The 21,080-nt window shown below is 36.4% G+C and overlaps 1 protein-coding gene across 3 annotated transcripts in view; it reads left to right on the top strand.

The window, feature by feature from the left end:
• Positions 1–21,080, top strand: part of SLC36A4 (solute carrier family 36 member 4) — a 53,084-nt gene that overhangs the window by 17,860 nt on the left and 14,144 nt on the right. For all 3 annotated transcript variants that reach the window (XM_023209198.3, XM_023209200.2, XM_023209199.2), the window contains 3 exons: positions 11,221–11,448; positions 13,488–13,586; positions 16,633–16,802. In XM_023209198.3, coding sequence (XP_023064966.1) covers positions 11,221–11,448; positions 13,488–13,586; positions 16,633–16,802 — 497 coding nt within the window. The remainder of the gene's footprint in view (positions 1–11,220; positions 11,449–13,487; positions 13,587–16,632; positions 16,803–21,080) is intronic.

Below are 21,080 nucleotides of genomic sequence, written 5' to 3'. Positions count from 1 at the left end.
GGGTTTATGCCATTCTCCTGCCTCAGCCTCCCGAGTAGCCAGGACTACAGGTGCCCGCCACCTCGCCCGGCTAGTTGTTTGTATTTTTTTAGTAGAGATGGGGTTTCACCGTGTTAGCCAGGATGGTCTCGAACTCCTGACCTTGTGATCCGCCCATCTCGGCCTCCCAAAGTGCTGGGATTACAGGCTTGAGCCACCGCACCCGGCCTTCTGTGTCACTTTTAAAAATAGCCTTGATCATGCTGTACTGCAGTTAATTTACAAGTTATTTTTCACCAGTAGACAGCAAGCCCCATGAAGGAAGGGACTCCCATATCCCTTGTGTTCATCACTGTAAACTAGCATCTAAGAGTGCCTGGCTTATCAGTACCCAATATGGTTATTGGCTCTGAAGGAAAATGAACTCCCTGCACTGGGAGAGATTATACCTTTTTCATGTCTTTATTTCTCAGACCTAGTACTGTACCTGGTTGATTGCACAAGTGTCAGTAAAACTTTCTGGACTGAAAGGGTTTAATCCTTTTGTTTGATTTCCGCAGTGACGGTCTCTGCTACTTTTCTTGCTCCCACCCTGTGCAAAGACCCATTTTTCCCATTTTCTCTGTCAACTTTTCTGTTTCAGCACCTACATGATTGTTTTAGCTTGGTTTCTCACTTTCACAGCCATTTTCCTGTGTCTATAAAAGGAATGGTGTCCTTAGGGTTTTCAAGGTAAGCGATCATATCATCAACAAACAGGGACAGTTTGACTTCCTCTTTACCAATTTGGATGCCCTTTATTTCTTTCTCTTGTCTGATTGCTCTGGCTAGGACTTCCAGTACTATGTTGAAGAGGAGTGGTGAGAGTGGGCATCCTTGTCTTGCCCCAGTTCTCAGAGGGAATGCTTTAAACTTTTCCCCATTCAGTATTATGTTGGCTGTGGGTTTGTCATAGATGGCTTTTATTACATTATGGTATGTCCCGTGACTGATAAAATAATTCAGCAAAGTTTCTGGATACAAGATTAATGTACACAAATCAGTAGCTCTTCTTATAAACCAACAGTGACCAAGTGGAGAATCAAATCAGGAACTCAACCCCTTTTCCTTTTACAAAAGCTGCAAAAAAAATTAAACTACTCTGTGGTTCCAAGATGGCTGAATAGGAACAGCTCTAGTCTACAGCTCCCAGTGTGAGCGATGCAGAAGGCAGGTGATTTCTGCATTTCCAACTGAGGTACTGGGTTCATCTCACTGGGGCTTGTCGGACAGTGGATGCAGCCCATGGAGTGTGAGCCAAAGCAGGGCAGGGCATTGCCTCACCTGGGAAGCACAGGGTATCGGGAAATTCCCTTTCCTAGCCAAGGGAAGCCATGACAGATGGTACCTGGAAAATCGGGACACTCTCATCCTAATGCTGTGCTTTTCCAACGTCTTAGCAAATGGCACACTAGGAGATTATATCCCGTGCCTGGCTTGGAGGGTCCCACGCCCATAGAGCCTTGCTCACTGCTAGCACAGCAGTCTGAGATCGAACTGCAAGGTGGCAGCAAGGCTGGGGGAGGGGCGTCCACCATTGCTGAGGCTTGAGTAGGTAAACAAAGCAGCGGGGAAGCTCAAACTGGGTGAAGCCAACTGCAGGTCAAGGAGGGCTGCCTGCCACTGTAGACTGCACCTCTAGGGGCAGGGCATAGCTGAACAAAAGGCAGCAGAAACTTCTGCAGACTTAAACCTCCCCATCTGACAGCTTTGAAGAGAGTAGTGGTTCTCCGAGCACGGAGTTTGAGATCTGAGAATGGACAGACTGCCTCCTCAAGTGGGTCCCTGACCCCCGAGTAGCCTAACTGGGAGACACCTCCCAGTGGGGGCTGACTGACACCTCATACAGCCGGGTGCCCCTCTGAGACGAAGTTTCCAGAGGAAGGATCAGGCAGCAACATCTGCCGTTCTGCACTATTTGCTGTTCTGCAGCCTCTGCTGGTGATACCCAGGCAAACAGGGTCTGGAGTGGACCTCCAGTAAACTCCAGCAGACCTGCAGCTGAGGGTCCTGACTGTTGAAGGAAATCGAACGAACGGAAAGGACATTGATACCAAAACCCCATCTGTACATTATCATCAAAGACCAAAGGAATGCAGCTCCTTGCCAGCAACAGAACAAAGCTGGATGGAGAATTAACGAGTTGAGAGAAGAAGGCTTTAGACGATCGGTAATAACAAACTTCTCCGAGCTAAAGGAGGATGTTTGAACCCATCACAAAGAAGCTAAAAAAACCTCGAGAAAAGATTAGACAAATGGCTAACTAGAATAAATAGTGTAGAGAAGACCTTAAATGACCTGATGGAGCTGAAAACCATGGCATGGGAACTACATGATGCATGCACAAGCTTCAGTAGCCTATTTGATCAAGTGGAAGAAAGGGTATCAGTGAGTGAAGATCAAATGAACGAAATGAAGTGAGAAGAGAAGTTTAGAGAAAAAAGTAAAAAGAAATGAACAAAGCCTCCAAGAAATATTGGACTATGTGAAAAGACCAAATCTACGTCTGATTAGTGTACTTGAAAGTGACAAGGAGAATGGAACCAAATTGGAAAACACTTCAGGATATTCTCCAGGAGAACTTCCCCAACCTAGCAAGGCAGGCCAACATTCAAATTCAGGAAATACAGAGAACACCACAAAGGTACTCCTCGAGAAGAGCAACTCCAAGACACATAATTGTCAGATTCACCAAAGTTGAAATGAAGGAAAAAATATTAAGGGCAGCCAGAGAGAAAGGTCGGCTTATCCACAAAGGGAAGCCCATCAGACGAACAGTGGATCTTTCGGCAGAAACTCTACAAGCCAGAAGAGAGTGGGGGCCTGTATTCAACATTCTTAAAGAAAAGAATATTCAACCCAAAATTTCATATCCAGACAAACCAAGCCTCCTAAGTGAAGGAGAAATAAAATCCTTTACTGACAAGAAAATGCAGAGAGATTTTGTCACCACTAGACCACCAGAGAAATGCAAATCAAAACCACAATGAGTTCAGAAGGAATAGTAGCAGCTCCTCTGTGTACCTCTGGGATGTACCTCAAAATAGTAAGAGCTATTTACGACAAACCTACAGCCAGTATCACACTGAATGGGGAAAAACTGGAAGCATTCCCTCTGAAAACTGGCACAAGACAGGGATGCCCTCTCTCACCACTCCTATTCAACGTAGTGTTGGAAGTTCTAGTCAGGGCAATCAGGCAGGAGAAAGAAATAAAGGGTATTCAATTAGGAAAAGAGTAAGTAAAATTGTCCCTGTTTGCAGATGACATGATTGTATATTTAGAAAACCTCTTTGTTTCAGAACAAAATCTCCTTAAGCTGATAAGCAACTTCGGCAGTCTCAGGATACAAAATAAATGTACAAAAATCACAGGCATTCCTATACACCAATAACAAAAACACAGATAGCCAAATCATGAGTGAACTCTCATTCACAGTTGCTTCAAAGAGAATAAAATACCTAGGAATCCAACTTACAAGTAATGTGAAGGACCTCTTCAAGCAGAATTACAAACCACTGCTCAGTGAAATAAAAGAGGACACAAACAAATGGAAGAACATTCCATGCTCATGGATAGGAAGAATCAATATCATGAAAATGGTCATACTGCCCAAGGTAATTTATAGATTCAATGCCGTCCCCATCAAGCTACCAATGACATTCTTCACAGAATTGGAAAAAAAATACTTTAAAGTTCATATGGAACCAAAAAAGAGCCTGCATTGCAAGACAATCCTAAGCCAAAAGAACAAAGCTGAAGGCATCATGCTACCTGACTTCAAACTATAGTACAAGGCTGCAGTAACCAAAACAGCATGGTACTGGTACCAAAACAGAGCTATAGACCAATGGAACAGAACATAGCCCTCAGAAATAATACCACACAACTATCAGGTCTTTGACAAACCTGGCAAAAAACAAGAAATGGGGAAAGGATTCGCTATTTAATAAATGGTGTGGGAAAATTGGCTAGTCATGTATAGAAAGCTGAAACTGGATCCCTTCCTTACACTTCATACAAAAATTAACTAAAGATGGATTAAAGGATTAAATGTTAGACCTAAAACCATAAAAACCCTAGAAGAAAACCTAGGCAGTACCATTCAGGCCATAGGCATGGGCAAGGACTTCATGACTAAAACACCAAAAGCAATGGCAACAAAAGCAAGAATTGACAAATGGGATCTAATTAAGCTAAAGAGCTTCTGCAGAACAAAAGAAATTACCATCAGAGTGAACAGGCAACCTACAGAATGGGAGAAAGTTTTTACCAACTACCCATCTGACAAAGGGCTAATATCCAGAATCTACAAGGAACTTAAACAAATTGACCAGAAAAAATCAAACCCATCAGAAAGTTGGTGAAGGATATGAACAGAGATTTCTCAAAAGAAGATGTTTATGCAGCCAACAGGCACATGAAAAAATGCTCATCATCACTGGTCATCAAAGAAATGCATATCAAAACCACAATGAGATACTGTCTCACCCCAGTTAGAATGACGATCATTAAAAAGTCAGGAAACAACATGTGCTGGAGAGGATGTGAAGAAATAGGAACACTTTTACACTGTTGGTGGGACTGTAAACTAGTTCAACCATTGTGGAAGACAGTGTGGCAATTCCTGAAGGATCTAGAACTAGAAATGCCATGTGACCCAGCCATCCCATCACTGGGTATATACCCAAAGGATTAGAAATCATTGCTATAAAGACACATGCACACATATGTTTATTGTGGCACTATTCACAATAGCAAAGACTTGGAACCCACCCTGATGTCCATCAGTGATAGACTGGATTAAGAAAATGTGGCACAAATACACCATGGAATACTATGCAGCCATAAAAAAAGATGAGTTCATGTCCTTTATAAGGATATGGATGAAGCTGGAAACCATCATTCTGAGCAAACTATTGCAAGGACAGAAAGCCAAACACCGCATGTTCTCACTCGTAGGTGGGAATTGAACGATAAGAACACTTGGACACAGGGTAGGGAACATCACACACCAGGGCCTGTCGTGAGGTTGGGGGAGTGGGGAGGGATAGCATTAGGAGATATACCTAATGTAAATGATGAGTTAATGGGTTTAGCACACCAATGTGCCACATATATGCATATGCAACAAGCCTCCACATTGTGCACATGTACCCTAGAACTTAAAGTATAATTTAAAAGAAAAAAAAAAAACAAAGCAAAACAAAAGACCCGCAAACACACAGGATAGCACCTGACACAGTTACCACTCCAAGTATTTGTTGTTCCAACCTCTCTCCCTCAGTCTGAGCTAACCTATGAGGAACAATAAAATAATGTAAAATAAAAATTGTAATTTAAGCAAAAAAAAAAAATTAAACTACTTAGGAATATAACTAACCAAAGAATCAAAAGACCTCTACAAGGAAAACTACAAAACACTGCTGAAAGAAATCATAGAAAACAAAAACAAATGGAAGCACATCCCATATATGTGGATGGGTAGAATCAATATTGTGAAAATGACCATACTGCCAAAAGCAGTCTACAAATTCAACGCAATCCCCATCAAAATACCACCACCATTCTTCACAGAGTTAGAAAAAACAATTCTAAAATTCATATGGAGCTAAAAAAGAGCCTGCATAGCCAAAGCAAGACTAAGCAAGAATAACAAATCTGGAGGCATCACACTACCTGATTTTGAACTATACTATAAAGCCATAGTCATCAAAAGAGTGTGGTACTGGTATAAAAATAGGCATATAGACCAATGGAACAGAAGAGAGAACCCAGAAATAAAGCCAAATACTTATGGTCAACTGATCTTCAACAAAGCAAACAAAAACAAAAAGTGGGGAAAGGACACCATTTTCAACATATGGTGCTAGGATCATTGGCTAGCCACATGTAGGAGAATGAAACTGGATCTTCATCCATCACCTTATACAAAAATCAACGCAAGATGGATTAAGGACTTAACACCTGAAAGTATAAAAAGTCTGGAAGATAACATTGAACAAACCCTTCTAAACATTGGCTTACGCAAGGATTTCATGACCAAAAACCCAAAAGCAAATGCAATAAAAACAAAGATAAAATAGCTGGGACCTAATGAAACTAAAGAGCTTTTGCACAGCAAAAGGAACAGTCAGTAGACAGACAACCCACAGAGTGGGAGAAAATCTTCACAATCTATACATCTGACAAAGGACTAATATCCAGAATCTACAACGAACGCAAACAAATCAGGAAGAAAAAAAACAGCTGCATCAAAAACTGGGCTAAGGACATGAATAGACAGTTCTCAAAAGAAGATATACAAATAGCCAACAAACATGAAAAAATGCTCAACATCACTAGTGATCAGGGAAATGCAAATCAAAACCACAATGCGATACCACCTTACTCCTGCATAATGGCCATAATCAAAACATTAAAAATGTAGATGTTTGTGTGGACGCAGTGATCAGGAAACACTTCTACACTTCTGGTGGGAATGTAAACTAGTACAGCCGCTATGGAAAACAGTGTAGAGATTCCTTAAAGAACCGAAAGTAGAACTACCATTTGATCCAGCATTCCTACTACTGGGTATCTACCCAGAGGAAAATAAGTCATTATTCGAAAAAGATACTTGCACATGCATGTTTATAGCAGCACAATTCACAATTGCAAAATTGTGGAAGCAGCTCAAATGCCCATCAATCAACGAGTGGATAAAGAAACTGTAATATATATATCATCATATATATATCTATCATATATATATATGATGGAGTACTACTCAGCCATAAAAAGGAGTGAATTAATAGCATTTGCAATGACCTGGATGAGATTGGAGACTATTATTCTAAGTGAAGTAACTCAGGAATGGAAAACCAAACATTATATGTTCTCACTGATACGTGGGAGCTAAGCTATGAGGACACAAAGGCATAATAATGATACAGTGGACTTTGGGGACTTGGGGGAAAGAGTGGGAGGGGACAAGGGATAAAAGACAACAAATATGGTGTAGTGTATACTGCTTTGTTGATGGGTGCACCAGGATCTCACAAATCACCAGTAAAGAACTTACTCATGTAACTACCACCTGTACCCTGATAATGTATGGAAAAATAAAATAATAAAATGTTTTTAAAAAAGGGAATGGTATCAAGAGATTAGTGTTGTAACTGCTGACAGTTTTAGCCAGGAGAGTACTTTTAGATGCTGTCTGCGTCTGAGAGTCCCAATAAATTCTGTAGTTTTTCTTTCTACCCTCATTTTATTTTTTTTTCAAAATATCCTACTTTTAAATTATTTCTTCTTTTACTAGATATTTGCAAATAATTAGGTTCTTATACACAGTTTATGGCAGAAAAATCTGTAATCTAAACCATCAGACACAGGTGTTCCCTCATATGTATTGTGACTACAGAATAGAGTGAAAGGTCTTAGCGAGAGCAAGTGGCCATGGGAGATGTAGAGGACATAGAAAAGAGTAACAGTAATTAGAGTTAGAGTCCTGTTTATATTCTTTTGTTTATCAAAATAAAGCATCAGTCCTTCCATTAGCATTACTTGTTAGAGATGACGTCCTTTTGATTTTACAAATATTTAATTCTACAAGTTGCATTTTCCTAGGACTCCTAACCCCATTAAGAGGCTTTTTATTAACAAGAAGTGATAAGACATACCATCTTACCATTTATATATAATATGATGGAAATTATGCCTTTCTAGGGTTGTGCAACATGGTAGTACTGTATCTTTTCTAATACCTATCTTCTAAAGGATTACAAGCTCTGTTTGAATTTAAGAATAATGTTAATAATGCCTTATAATTTTATATTTACAAACCATGATATACATTATTTAATCTTTATAACTACTCTGTAAAGTAAGAACTATGCTCATTTTATGAATGAGAAAGCAGTCTCACAAAATATGAGTAGTGTGCCATAAGTCATATGGAATTAGGTTGAAACCTAGATCTCTGTCACATCCAGTATGTTAATTGTTCATCACCCCACGGGACATTGTCTTGTTGGATTTTAGCTGTGAGTGTGTTTGTATGACATAAAGAGTAGATAAGGTGGATAAAATAAATGTTTATAAGCTTAGAATTGGTGACTTTCTCCTATGAAATATTATCAGTTACTTCTCAGGTTGAATGGAAAAGTTTAACTTTGCACATGTCCTAAGAAGATCAGGTAGAAAAAGTGATTCTCTGGAGGTGAGAATGCCTGCTGTGGATAGAAATGTAAAAGTCTTTTTGAATCATAAAGAATAACATGGAAAAAAAAAAGGCAGTCAGGCTTGAGAAAGTAGTTGAGATGGTCACTGAAGCAGCGTGAGATCAGAGATTTTCACTCTCTACAGAGGTGTTCTTTTACATTTGATATCTTTATACAATCATAGATACACTAGTTGATTAAACCTTACCAATTGCTACTTATTGTTATAGTTAAAAACCATAGGATTGTTACCCTCCCTTTAATGTACATGAAATTTAAATGTATTTTATTAACCCAAAAAATTAAGGGTTTAGTTGCCACACAAACGTAGAAACCTGCTATGTAACTGCCACAGGACTATTCTTGGTCCCATTAAGTCTTTATGCACAATCAGTAGGGGATAAAGAACCCTAGTGCTTCTGATGAGTCTAGTCCATAGTGGTTATGTTGTTCCTGTCTGTTCTTACTCTAGGATACTCTAGAGAATCTCATATAGATAAAATAGTGGTATGTGGGCTTGGAGAATGGGGGAGGAATACAGTATTACAAATAAAAAGTGTAGCAATATCAAAGATCATTGCAGAATAGGAGTTCAAATCTCTGCTTTCTCAGTTTTAACTCACACATTGAGCAAAACCTCCTTACCCCGGTCTAGCATCAGTTTCCTTATTTGTAAAATGGGAATAGTAACAAAATATGCCCTTGTTTCTCATAAACTTATTGTGAGGCTCAGCTGACAAAAGGTTTATGAAAGCCTTTGTAAAATGTAAAACATTATACAAATGTAGGGTACTATAACTGTAATTCTGCATTTGGCTTTACTGACAAACATAATCTGCCGTTGGAATTTTAACTATTAAATTACAGAATCATTGAAAACTTAATAAGTGGTGGATTTTAGTAAATTTGAGCTCAAATGGAAACAACTGAATTTAGTAATTTTATTTTATAATGTTTATTTCAGTGTTTTACATTTTGGTAAACATGTGAGATCATAGGAAGTCCTATTAGATAGCCAGTCTCTGTCTCTAGAGGGCACCAAAGGACTCAAATGTTTACCTGAATCTTGCTCTAGGTATGTATCTACATTTTTATTTTATTTTTTTAATCCTCAGAATTTTTATAACCACTTTTTTGCCAAAAGTGCTAAAATACTATATTTGTGATAGAATTAATTTTAAATTCCAAAGCGCCTAATAATAATTAAAACAACCCTTTAAAATATTGGTTATATAACTGCTTTTCTCTTGCCAGCTAGCCTTGTTAGAGCTTTACTTTGATCATTATCTAATCTAATTGGAGATACTGCTTTCATAACAAGTATTTGGCTCTAAATAATTTAGTTACTAGAACATTAAATCAACAATCAAATACGTTTGTAAAAACCAAGGAATGTAAATCCCCAATTTTGCTTTTATTTTAAATTATAGAAAAGAAAATGTAAAGTTTTGATGGTCAGTTACAAGATAGTCATGTGCTGTGCATTTCTTAAATGGTACATGATGTAACTTGAAAGTCTGTTAGTCCAGTATAAGTTATAAATTGTCTGTATAGGGCAAAAATCTGATAGATATTTTCTTTATAGTCTAAGATGATGTGTACATTTATGCTGACACTAAACATTACTTATGGTAGATTATACATGTAAAATTAAAGTAGAAGAAACACTTAAATTGTTAATCATATCAGAAATTTGTTTTAATCTTCTGATTTGTTCCTCTCTTAATTACTAGATTTAGAGAGAGATATGTAAGAGTGGAGGCCAGGTGGCTGCTTGGGCAGGGCCCTTCTTTCTGGGTTGCAGTATTTTGGCCAGGCTAATTCTAGAGTCACAAGCCTGGGTTTGAATCCTAGAACCACCACTTACTGGCTTGATATTACATAAGATTTTTAAAAAATATTTCTCTAAGCCTCAGGTTCCTCAACTATAAATTGGGATTAATATTACTACCTGCTTTAGAGAGTCATTTTGAGGATTAAGTGAGATATTGTATATAAAGCATGTAGTTCAGTACCTGATACAAAGAATGTACTCAAAAAACACTAGCTATTATTATTACAGGGTCTTAAGAATTTTTAGAATGTGTGTATCCAGAGACTCGACAATATTGATGTGTTCAAAGGAGAGTACACTGTTTGGGGGAAAATAAGTTTTCACTGGTATTCAAGTTATAGTATGATCTGCCTCTGCTGTAAATTTTTAAGACTGTTTCTAAAGTCGTCTATAATTTCATTTCTATTTTAGTAAGTAGCATTATGTGGTTAATTGGATCACAGATAGTTCTTAATATATGGAGTCTGTAAATCACATTTGTTTTGAAATCTGAAAATTGGGTTATAGGAGTGGCTGAATAAGTTTTAATATAAAGTTGATTTATCTTGTAGAAGTTTTTTGCTCTAGCAAAAATTTATGTACTGTCTACCATATGGCCATGCATGAATGTAGTGGATTTTTAATAAATATTTATTGATAGTGATGATAATTTATAAATAATTGCTTTATAAGAGTTTTAAGGTTAGGCTATAATTTTAAAATTTTGCTCTGACTACATTTTTGAGAGATAATTGGAGCTTGTTTCCTACCTGAAGAAAACAAGCTACAGGAGAATACTCAGTGGCCATCCTAGACAAGCATGGTCCCAAATTTGATGATCTCGAAAAGAGATACTTGAGCCTTTGGAGGTATCATGAGCATGATAGTGACAAAGCTTCAGAATACATTAGCAAATCTATCGTTATAATTTTCTAATGAACTTTATATTTACAGTATGATAAAAGAAATTACCTTTCAAGATTATTTTATGTCAGTTATCCTTATATTTGATACATATGTTTCTAGGAAACCAGAGTATCTTGAAAAAATGTAAATGTAAATATTTTAAAATATAGCAATTTATTATGAAGTGTATAGATTGTAATTTTCTTTGTACATGTGTTTTATGGTTGTAAATTGATGGAAGTTTTTGCCCTTCTTTATTCTCCTGGTAATCCTATATAGGTTCATGAAGGATTCCTGGAGAGTAAAGTGTTTATTTCGAATAGTACCAATTCATCAAATCCATGTGAGAGAAGAAGTGTTGACCTAAGGATATATATGCTTTGCTTTCTTCCGTTTATAATTCTTTTGGTCTTCATTCGTGAACTAAAGAATCTATTTGTACTTTCATTCCTTGCCAACGTTTCCATGGCTGTCAGTCTTGTGATAATTTACCAGTATGTTGTCAGGGTAAGTATAAAATGTTTTTAACTAAGTTCTTATCTTTCTTAATATAAGTAAAATTTTTGTTTACCGTGGAGGTAAAAGTAATGATATGTAAAGACCCCTACTTCATATGTGGCACACAGTGTACAATCAGTAGATGCTGGTTTCTTTTAGGGGGATGCTGTTGAGTTAGAAAAGTAAATGACAGAGAGATTAAACAGGCTTTGTGGTCAGATCTTGAATCTCAGTAAATACGCTTCTGGGCTTTGTGACAGTGCTTCAGAAGATAGGAACACCTACTCTCTTAGAGTTATTATGAGATTTAGGATTGTGTTCTTAGTACAGTGCCAAACGTGAAAGCAGGTACTCATTAAATGTATTATTCTTTAAAATACTCATTAAATGTATTATTCTTTAAATCTTGTGATTTAAACCAATCACAAGAGATGCATTATGTGTGTGTGTGTGTGTGTGTGTGTGTGTGTATATATATGCAGTTCTATAATTTCGTTTGACTTCTGAACTTTTATTTGCTGCCACTGCTTCAATCCACTGCCACTACACTAGTCTGTAATCCCTTTATCTGAAGTATATGCAATTACCTCAACTGATTTCATTGTCCATAGTCTGGGGATTCTTAACTCAGTTTCCTTAAAATAATCCATTGTTGAGATTCAGGGATTCTTCAAATTCCTTAAAATAGTTTGCAAGATTTAGTATTTCTGTTTGTATGTATGTGTTTTGCTGTTGAGCAGTTATATAGCTTTCATCTTCCAAGGGTGCCAAAGACCAAAAAAAGGTTGAGAATCCCTGCTCTAGTCACTCCTGATCTAATTAATCTTACATATTATTTCCAAGGTAATTGTTGTAAAATCTTCTTTAGCAATTTATTAAAAATTCTTACTATGGATCTGTATTTCATTTCCTTCCTCTTTGAATTTCAAAACCTGTAGTTTCTCTTATAGCACTGAGTGGGAGGAAACAGACAGGAAGTTCCTGTAGGCTTTCCAGAGTTCGTGGCCCCTTAGCTAAACATGTAAGAGTCAGTTAAGCCGAAAAGGAGGTTCCCAAAATAGAAGAAACAGCATGAGCTGCTGTTTGGAGAAGAGAAATAGCATCCTGCTTGCCTTAGATAATAGTTTAGTATTGAATGAGCCAAACATTGTAATACCCTTTCATTCTAAACCCAGTGTGTATGGTTTTAGTCATGTATCACCATTATATCACACAATTCTATCTATGCTTCAGATGTCCTAGACCTCTCTGTTCCCCAAATTATCCTTGAGCTTTCACACTTCAGTTGCTTTGTTCATCCTTTTTACTTGGCCTTGAATTCTACTTCAAATCAGGCAAAGCAGAGAATGTAAGATGGTGAGGAGAATAGGGACCAGACTTGGGGTATCTGGAAGAAGTGGCTATTTAGGGCTAATATGCACTTTGTCCAGATGGTGAGAGTTGGAATAAGCCTGTGAGTCAGGACCAAGCAATCAAAGCCAGAGTCAGGACATATATATTCAAATAATAAGGGTAATGACAACCATCAGATCAAAGAGTAAGCACTGAAACAAGAGGAAACCTGTTCTAGGCAGCAGCAGAGCTATAAGGTAGAAAGCCAGTGTCAGGAACCAGGCATCTTAGAGAACTGAAAGAGCAATGAAAATAGAGTGGAGAATGAATTTCTATTGGGCACCAGCAGCAGTGGTTGATAACTTGACTGTATGGCTCTCAGCTTAGAACTTGAATGTGCTTATGTATTTCCTGTTGTGGCAGGAGCCATACCTAGTGTGGACAACCTGGGATTGCAGGTGGAAGCAGGTAGTCAGGAGCATTTTGCTCAGATGGAATGTATGGGCATGAGGGAAACAGTTGCTTTTGGCAGTGAAATCCTAACAGCTTGGCTATATTTAACATAGGGTGCTTTAAGTGTTTATTGAAAAAATTATTCACTTTTATAATACATTTGCTGTGGTGAAGCTCAAAATTACATGATTTTTCTTTCAATTTTAAATTATTTAGAATAAGTAAAGATGTAACTGGTCTTCTTTTTTTCTTCCTTTCTTTAGAACATGCCGGATCCCCACAACCTTCCAATAGTAGCTGGTTGGAAGAAATACCTACTCTTTTTTGGTACTGCTGTATTTGCTTTTGAAGGCATAGGAGTGGTAAGAATTTAGTTATTATTTTTTAAAATCTTAATTCAACACAATGATTTATGTAGCCTAGCTATATTTAAAATTGCATATTTTTCTTTTTTATTTCAATTTTCTTTATTTCTAGAACATGATTTCCAATTTGGTGTGATAGATTAGAATTATAGTTTAGTCCTTCCACTAACAAGGAGCTTAATGTTAGACATACCACTTAGACTCTCTACTTCTCTTTTTCTTTATCTATAAAATGAATAAATTAGCCAGATCATATTTAACATTTTATTGTGGAAAATTTCAAACCTATACAAAATTTAGAAAGTAGTATAATGAACTCCTATGTAAATGTCACCTGGCTTCAAAAATTATTAACCTGGCTTCAAATAATTATTAATTATTAACAGTTTAAAAAAAAAACCTATATCCCACATACTCAGGCACATCTGAAGCATATTTTATAGATGACATTATTTGAAGAGAATCGGAATAGTTGCAGAATCACTGCTATATAAGAAGAGTTGGGTATAAATTCTCCCTGTAGTTTTATGAGCATAATGTTTGTTTTGAGAAACAATGTTATAAAGCTAATACTAAGAGACACTCCAATGCTTCTCAGATATTAAATATTTCCATGCAGGTAGCTCCCAGTTAAAGCCTAACATTTGTAGACGTGGGGAAAATAAGAGTCTTGCTGTCTGCTTTGCTCCATAGTTTATGTTTCATAGTCTGATGGTAGGTATGGGAGCAAAACCATTTGTAAACATCTATTTGTATTAACCCCAGACAAAATAGATCTAAAATAAAATTTTATACCATTTTACTTGGGTTTCTGCTCTCTGTGAATTCTCCTTCAGATAATTCTCCCAAATTCTTACAAATTTTCACAGCTACAATTATTGCTGTTGCAAACATAACTGCAAATTTTCATGTCTGTCTTTAACTGATGAGCACTGGTTAACTATTGACATTTCCTCTGAATCTCAAATTCAACAATTCCAAAGTCTGATACATATTTTCTCATCCAAAACCAGCTTTACTTTCTCATTTCCTTTTTCTTTTAGTTTTATCTTCAGCTGCTTAAACTTGAAACACTGGAGTGATTCCTTTTACTTTGTTCTTGGTTCCCTATTTCAATCAGTAATTAAGGTGTGTTAAGTCTTCTTTAATATTTCTCAAATTCATTCCATAAAGGAGACTATACATAAAACAATTATAATGCTGCGTGACACAGAGAAGGCCTCAGGAAATGTTCATTTCTTTCTCTTTCTCCCTTTCTAGCTGCACTGACACCATTCCTGGTCACTGCCCGTATTTCCTATCTGGATTATCTCCAGAGCATCCAAACTGTTCTCTGTCGTCTTGCTGCTATTAACAGTTAATGTTTCCATCTGGAACTGACTGACTGAAAAGTGGAAAAAATACTAGATTTATCATCTCATAGAGTTATTGTGAGGATTGCATAAGATGCTATATGCAAAGCTTTTAGAATCATACCTGGCATATCATAAACACTCCAGTAAATACTTGCTATTATTATTACTTAGCTATTTCACTATATGGCCTAATTTTATGGTTACAGTCTCTGAAGATTTGCCTTAAAAACTTGATTTTTCAGTCAGCCTTTTCTTATTTTCTTTAAAGGTTCTTTTTCAATAAAATAAAAATCATTAGTTTTACTGAATTTGACAGTAGATACAGGTGGGTAGATGTAAAACCAGTTATAGATATGTGTGCATACATGGGTTAGTATACATGCATATACTTCCTAGTTCTGTCTCCTGAGAGGGGCTGCAAGTAGTGACACCCCAGTAGCAATAAGCACACACCCAGATCTTGATTTCCAAATACCAGATCTTCATTTCTAAATACCATTCTAAAAGAGAATCAAAGTTCTTTGGAGAAATGGCTGATTTTAGGGCTGAAGCAAGGAAATGCAAGATGAGGCTAAAGCATCTTGTAGTGTCAGAAGGTAAGAATATGTTCAAGAAACGAAAGAATGGAGGCATGTCAAAGGGAAACAGAAGCCAACCTGATGGAATTTACAATGGCCAAAGGTGGAATAATATGAGTAACAAAACAAATAACAGAATATTGGATTATAATTCAATATTTAAAAACATATACATAAGGCCATGCTAATATGCATACATACCTACATACATACATACATAAGATTCCTAGAAATCCTCCTCCCTCCAGGCAATATAACTAATCCCCCTCCTACTCCTCAGGGAATGGGCTAGATTTAGGGATTTACTTTCAGTGAACAGAGTATGATGAGAGGGAAGAAAAGTAACTATATAATAGAGAAACCTGACAAACATTACCTTAACCAAGTGATGAAAATTAACTTCACCAGTGATAAATCATGTTAATAACGTGTGATGAGACAGGCACTTCACCTCTATGTTATCCTTCTCTAAAACCTACAATACCAGTCATGAGAAAAACCTCAGACAAGCCTAAATAGAGGGGCATTATGTAAAATACCAAACCAGTGCTCCTTAAAACTGGCAAGATAATGAACAACAAGCAAAGATTGAGAAACTATCACAGACAGGAGGCATGGTGACAAAATGCACTGTGGGTATCCTGGATGGAACTCTGGGACAGAAAAAGGATATTAATGGAAAACCTAATGAAATCCAAATGAAATTTGCAGTTTAGTTAATAGTGATGTACCAATGTTGGTTTTTAGTTGTCGCAAATGTACTATGGTAATATAAAAAGTTAATGGTGAGAGAAACTGGGTCGGGGTATATGGGAGATCTCTGTTATCTTTGTAACTTTTCTATAAATCTAAAATTATCCCAAAATAAAAAGGTTATTAAAACCAACTAGCAGGTTTGCCTGCCAAGAGATGAGTTTAAATCTTTTTAAGAATTTTAAAATAGGTAGCATAAATATATAGCAATGGAAGTGTACTTCAACAATTATATATGTTTTAAAGGAAAAAAATTTGCATATAGCCTATAAATAACCAATTTGTATGTATAAGAGACACTGTTATTTGTAAATACTGTATTCCCTTAAAAAAGAAAGAATTGTATTCTTTTCTTAGGTCCTTCCACTGGAAAACCAAATGAAAGAATCAAAGCGTTTCCCTCAAGCATTGAATATTGGCATGGGGATTGTTACAACTTTGTATGTAACATTAGCTACTTTAGGATATATGTGTTTCCGTGATGAAATCAAAGGCAGCATAACTTTAAATCTTCCCCAAGACGTATGGTAGGTGTATATGAATTTGTCAATATTGGTTTATATATTTTATAATGTACCACTGTTTGATGATAAAGGCATGTTCTTGGATTTATGGTTTAAACGTTTAAAATTTTTACTGTGATTTCCTGGAATCCCATCACTTTGGGAGGCAGAGGTGGGTGGATCATCTGAGGTCAGGAGTTCGAGACCAGCCTGGCCAACATGGTGAAACCGCGTCTGTACTAAAAATACAAAAATTAGCTGGGTGTGGTGGCAGGTGCTTATAATCCCAGCTACTCAGGAGGCTGAGGCAGGAGAATCGCTTGAACCCGGGAGGCGGAGGTTGCAGTGAGCTGAGATTGCGCCATTGCAATCCAGCCTGGGTGACAGGAGCGAAATTTTGTCTCAAAAAAAAAAAAAAAAAAAAATACTGTGATTTATTTATTTGTGCAATCTGGAATTTTTTCATTCTCTTCAGAGGAAAGTAAATATGAATTTAGGGTTCTTCTGGAATTTTTTTAAAAAATGTTTAAAATTGGAGGTTGTTCCAAATCCAAGTCAAGTATAAGAGTAGAACAGGGATTATTTTCATATGGACACATTTTAATAAAAAAATTAATACCTGTCCTTATTGCCCAAAAAAACCAAACAATCAGGGTTCCTGATAGAATAATAAATTACATCATACTTGCTATTTTGGTCAGCTTCATAGTGTGTATTTTCCAACTCCTTTCAGAACACAGTTGGGACACATTATAAATAATAAAACAAAATGGTGCATCATCTTAATGTTCTCTTTAATATTGGGACCATATCCTGCTAAATAAAGCATCATATGTGTATGATTTTTCCTTTTTCCAGAGGTTTGTCTTTGAAAAATTTTCAAAGATAGTGGCAGTGATTACCATGCAGACTTACTTCCTTATTTACAAGATGGAAGGTAACTCCTTAGTTTTCACATATGCAAAGAATAAATTCAGAATTGATGACTGAATTATTGTCACATTACTACATTAGCTACTTGGATTAAAAAAGTCTGTGTAATCTTAAATGTCTTAAAATATTAGTGAAAAAGCAACAACAGCAGGAATTATATCTTCTGACTGGCCTCCTGGTGAGAATTTGTCTGTCATTTAATAGTCATTTGAATCCTGGGCATTGGAGTCAAAAATGTTGCTGGGACAAATGTTTGTAGGAAGCCATTTATGATAGAGCAAATGTACCTAGGATAGTTTCCAGATTGCACAAGGGGCACACATGTGATGTGTCTGTATTTTTTATTACAATTTTACTTTAACATAAATGTATTTCAAAATGGAAACGTTTCAAATGTTATAAATATATTTCAAGGTAGAGTCATAATTGCAAATAAAGATATATGGTTATTTAGCATTTATTTTATTAACTCTTTATAGTTAACTATGTAATTTTGTTCCCTTTAAATGTGCTTTTTGGTTTCTTTTTTATAATATGAAACTAGAAGCTTAATGAACAGAAGCCTAACAGCTTAGTATAAGAGAATCAAGCTAAAAAATATGGTAGTAAGTTCATCTTTTGAAATACCATACAATGTTTGGAAAATAGAATGATTTTTTTTTTCCTTATTTAGAGTAATATTTTGAGCCAGGTATGGTGGCTTATGTCTGGAATCCCAGTGCTTTGGGAGGAAAAGGTGGGAGGATCACTTGAGGCCAGAAGTTTGAGACTAGCCTGCATAACACAGTGAAACTCCAACTCTACACGAAATTTAAAAATTAGCCATGCATGGTGGCCTAAGCCTGTAATCGCAGCTATTTGGGAGGCTGATGTGGGAGGATCACTTGAGCCCGGGAGGTTGATTATCCAGTGAGCTGTGATGGTACCATTGCGCTCCAGCCTGGGAAACAGAGAGACATTTTGTCTCAATAATATTAATAATAACAATAATAATATTTTGAGTAAGTCTTAAAAATAATCATTTTAGAAATAAATTTGACAACTATTTTTAATGTCAAATATAAAATGTACATGGAAGTAATGTCAGAATTCTTTCCTGGTCTTATTTACAAAAGCATGTAAGAATATTTTAGGGGGGAAGGTTCTGAAGTGGGAGTGTGCATACATTCACATTAAAAGGTTTGTATTCCCAGGCATGGAAGAATGTGGTGCAGAAATAGTGGGCAAGAATAAGACAGGATGCTTTTGGTATTCACAACTCAATCTTGGAGGGTGACACTGTCCCTGCAGTAGCTCGAATTAATCCTTCCCTTTTCCCACAGCCCCTTTCTACATCTGACCTTATTTCTAATTGCTGTGACTTTCCAATTAGAATGGAACTAGTTGAGATTCTTTATTTAAAAGGGACCATTAGATAGTAGTTTCTATTCAAGGACGTCTAGCTAGATACCAGTTTTCATTAGAGGAAACCCTAGTACAAATATCCTAAGAAACAACAAAAATCTGGAAAAAACAGGAAAGCCAGTCAAGATAAATATTTCCCTTTAGAGAACTTGCGTTGGTTGATGTCTTTGCACTGTGGAGATATGCCTTATGCAGCCTATAGTCTGTTTCTGTGTGGACTCTGCCGTTGTGGGACAATTAAAATGATACTCACAACTGAGGGATACAAGAGAAGAGTTGCTTGTCTTTTTACAGTCATGGCATTCGGTAAAGTGAGAAGTTTGGACTAGAATAATTATGGGATTATATCTAATATTTCTTTCTTAATATACTATATATGAGTCTCTCTTTCACTTCTTTCCTGTGCTTCACATGAGAGGCCTCGGAAGTTAGAGATTGTGCAATGTACTCTATTGGCGGAGTATGAAAGCCAATGACTGTTGTAAGAGTATCCTAGAGAACTAATGGCTACTAGCTATGAAAAGCTATAAAGGGCTTTTGGTACAAATTGACAAAGTCTCAGAGTATATTTTGGTTATTTCTGCAAGAAAAGATTGAATTTGAAAGAGGCCATAGGATAAAGCAAGTATGGATTAGAGAAGCTCCAAGTTATTATTACCCTTAATTTTTCTGAACTGTCATCTTTGAAAATTAGTTATGAGCAATACTGTACATGTATTGCATTTAGCTTTCAAAGGAAAGAATGTATTTTAAAGGTTTTACTAGTTCAAGGCATTCAATCTAGTGATGAATGCTACATAATCATAGTTGTCTTATTTTTTAGCCTAGCATGAGATGAGGCTCTTGGCAAGGATTGCAGATAGTTCTCAAGTTAAGATGACTTCTTGACAGAGCTAAATGCTCAAGATTCTCAACCTGAGCATCATATCAGAGGGAAAGTGACTTACCAGGTTGTTTCCAAGGGTAGCTTCTGTATTCAACCTTGAGAGACAGAGAAGCAGTCAACAACTCATTTCGCAAGTTGGTTTTTAAAAAAATTAAAGTTATTCATACCTGAAGATTGACTTATTAGCCACTGTGGGGAAAAGAGTAAAAGCATTATTAATTTTGATAATCTATGTTTTCAAAACTGATATTTTCACTGGAACATTAAGTTGTTTTCTCCCTATAATCTGATTCAATATATTGGCTGAAAAATAATTAATAAAAATACATTTCTGTCCTTTACTAAGGTATTAAATTCTTTACTATCATTATAATAGATTTTGTTTCCAAGCATAAATAATTTTATTCTTTGAAGTGCTATTAATATTTGTCATGTTGAATGGTTGTAGTTTCTAAGAATTACCTATCCATATCTATTTTGATAATTAATATTTAATAAGTATCAATCACCTATTAATACTAAATGCATTGAAGGGATATACAGAGAAGAATGAAACAGTCTGTAACTCTCAGGAGCTTTGGCAGCGAGGAGTTTTAAAAGACCATTTAATGTACACTAAGTGTTGTTTAAAGTTGTTTGATGTTTTTTATACCCTCAAAACAAATTCCTGTGACTTTAAGAAAGGTTATTTTTCTTTAGAAAGAGGGTTTACTGGGTAGATTTTTCCTTTCAACTTTCTTCATTTCTAAAACGTAGTACAAAAGAAGCCTTACAATAGTTGCTGCTTAAAACCCAAATGAAGAAAAGGTTGTGATAATATCTATACAAAAGTTAAGTAGAGAAAAATAGTTTAGAGTGATTGAAAATATAGATTCCAAACATAGAAATAAGTAGGTTCTTAGGCCGGGCGCGGTGGCTCAAGCCTGTAATCCCAGCACTTTGGGAGGCCGAGACGGGCGGATCACGAGGTCAGGAGATTGAGACCATCCTGGGTAACACGGTGAAACCCCGTCTCTACTAAAAAATACAAAAAAAAAACTAGCCGGGTGAGGTGGCGGGCGCCTGTAGTCCCAGCTACT

Source organism: Piliocolobus tephrosceles, chromosome 13, assembly GCF_002776525.5.
Source record: "Piliocolobus tephrosceles isolate RC106 chromosome 13, ASM277652v3, whole genome shotgun sequence".
Classification (NCBI taxonomy): domain Eukaryota; kingdom Metazoa; phylum Chordata; class Mammalia; order Primates; family Cercopithecidae; genus Piliocolobus; species Piliocolobus tephrosceles.
Note: the sequence above shows the minus strand (reverse complement) of the source record. Positions and strands in the feature narration are given on the sequence as shown.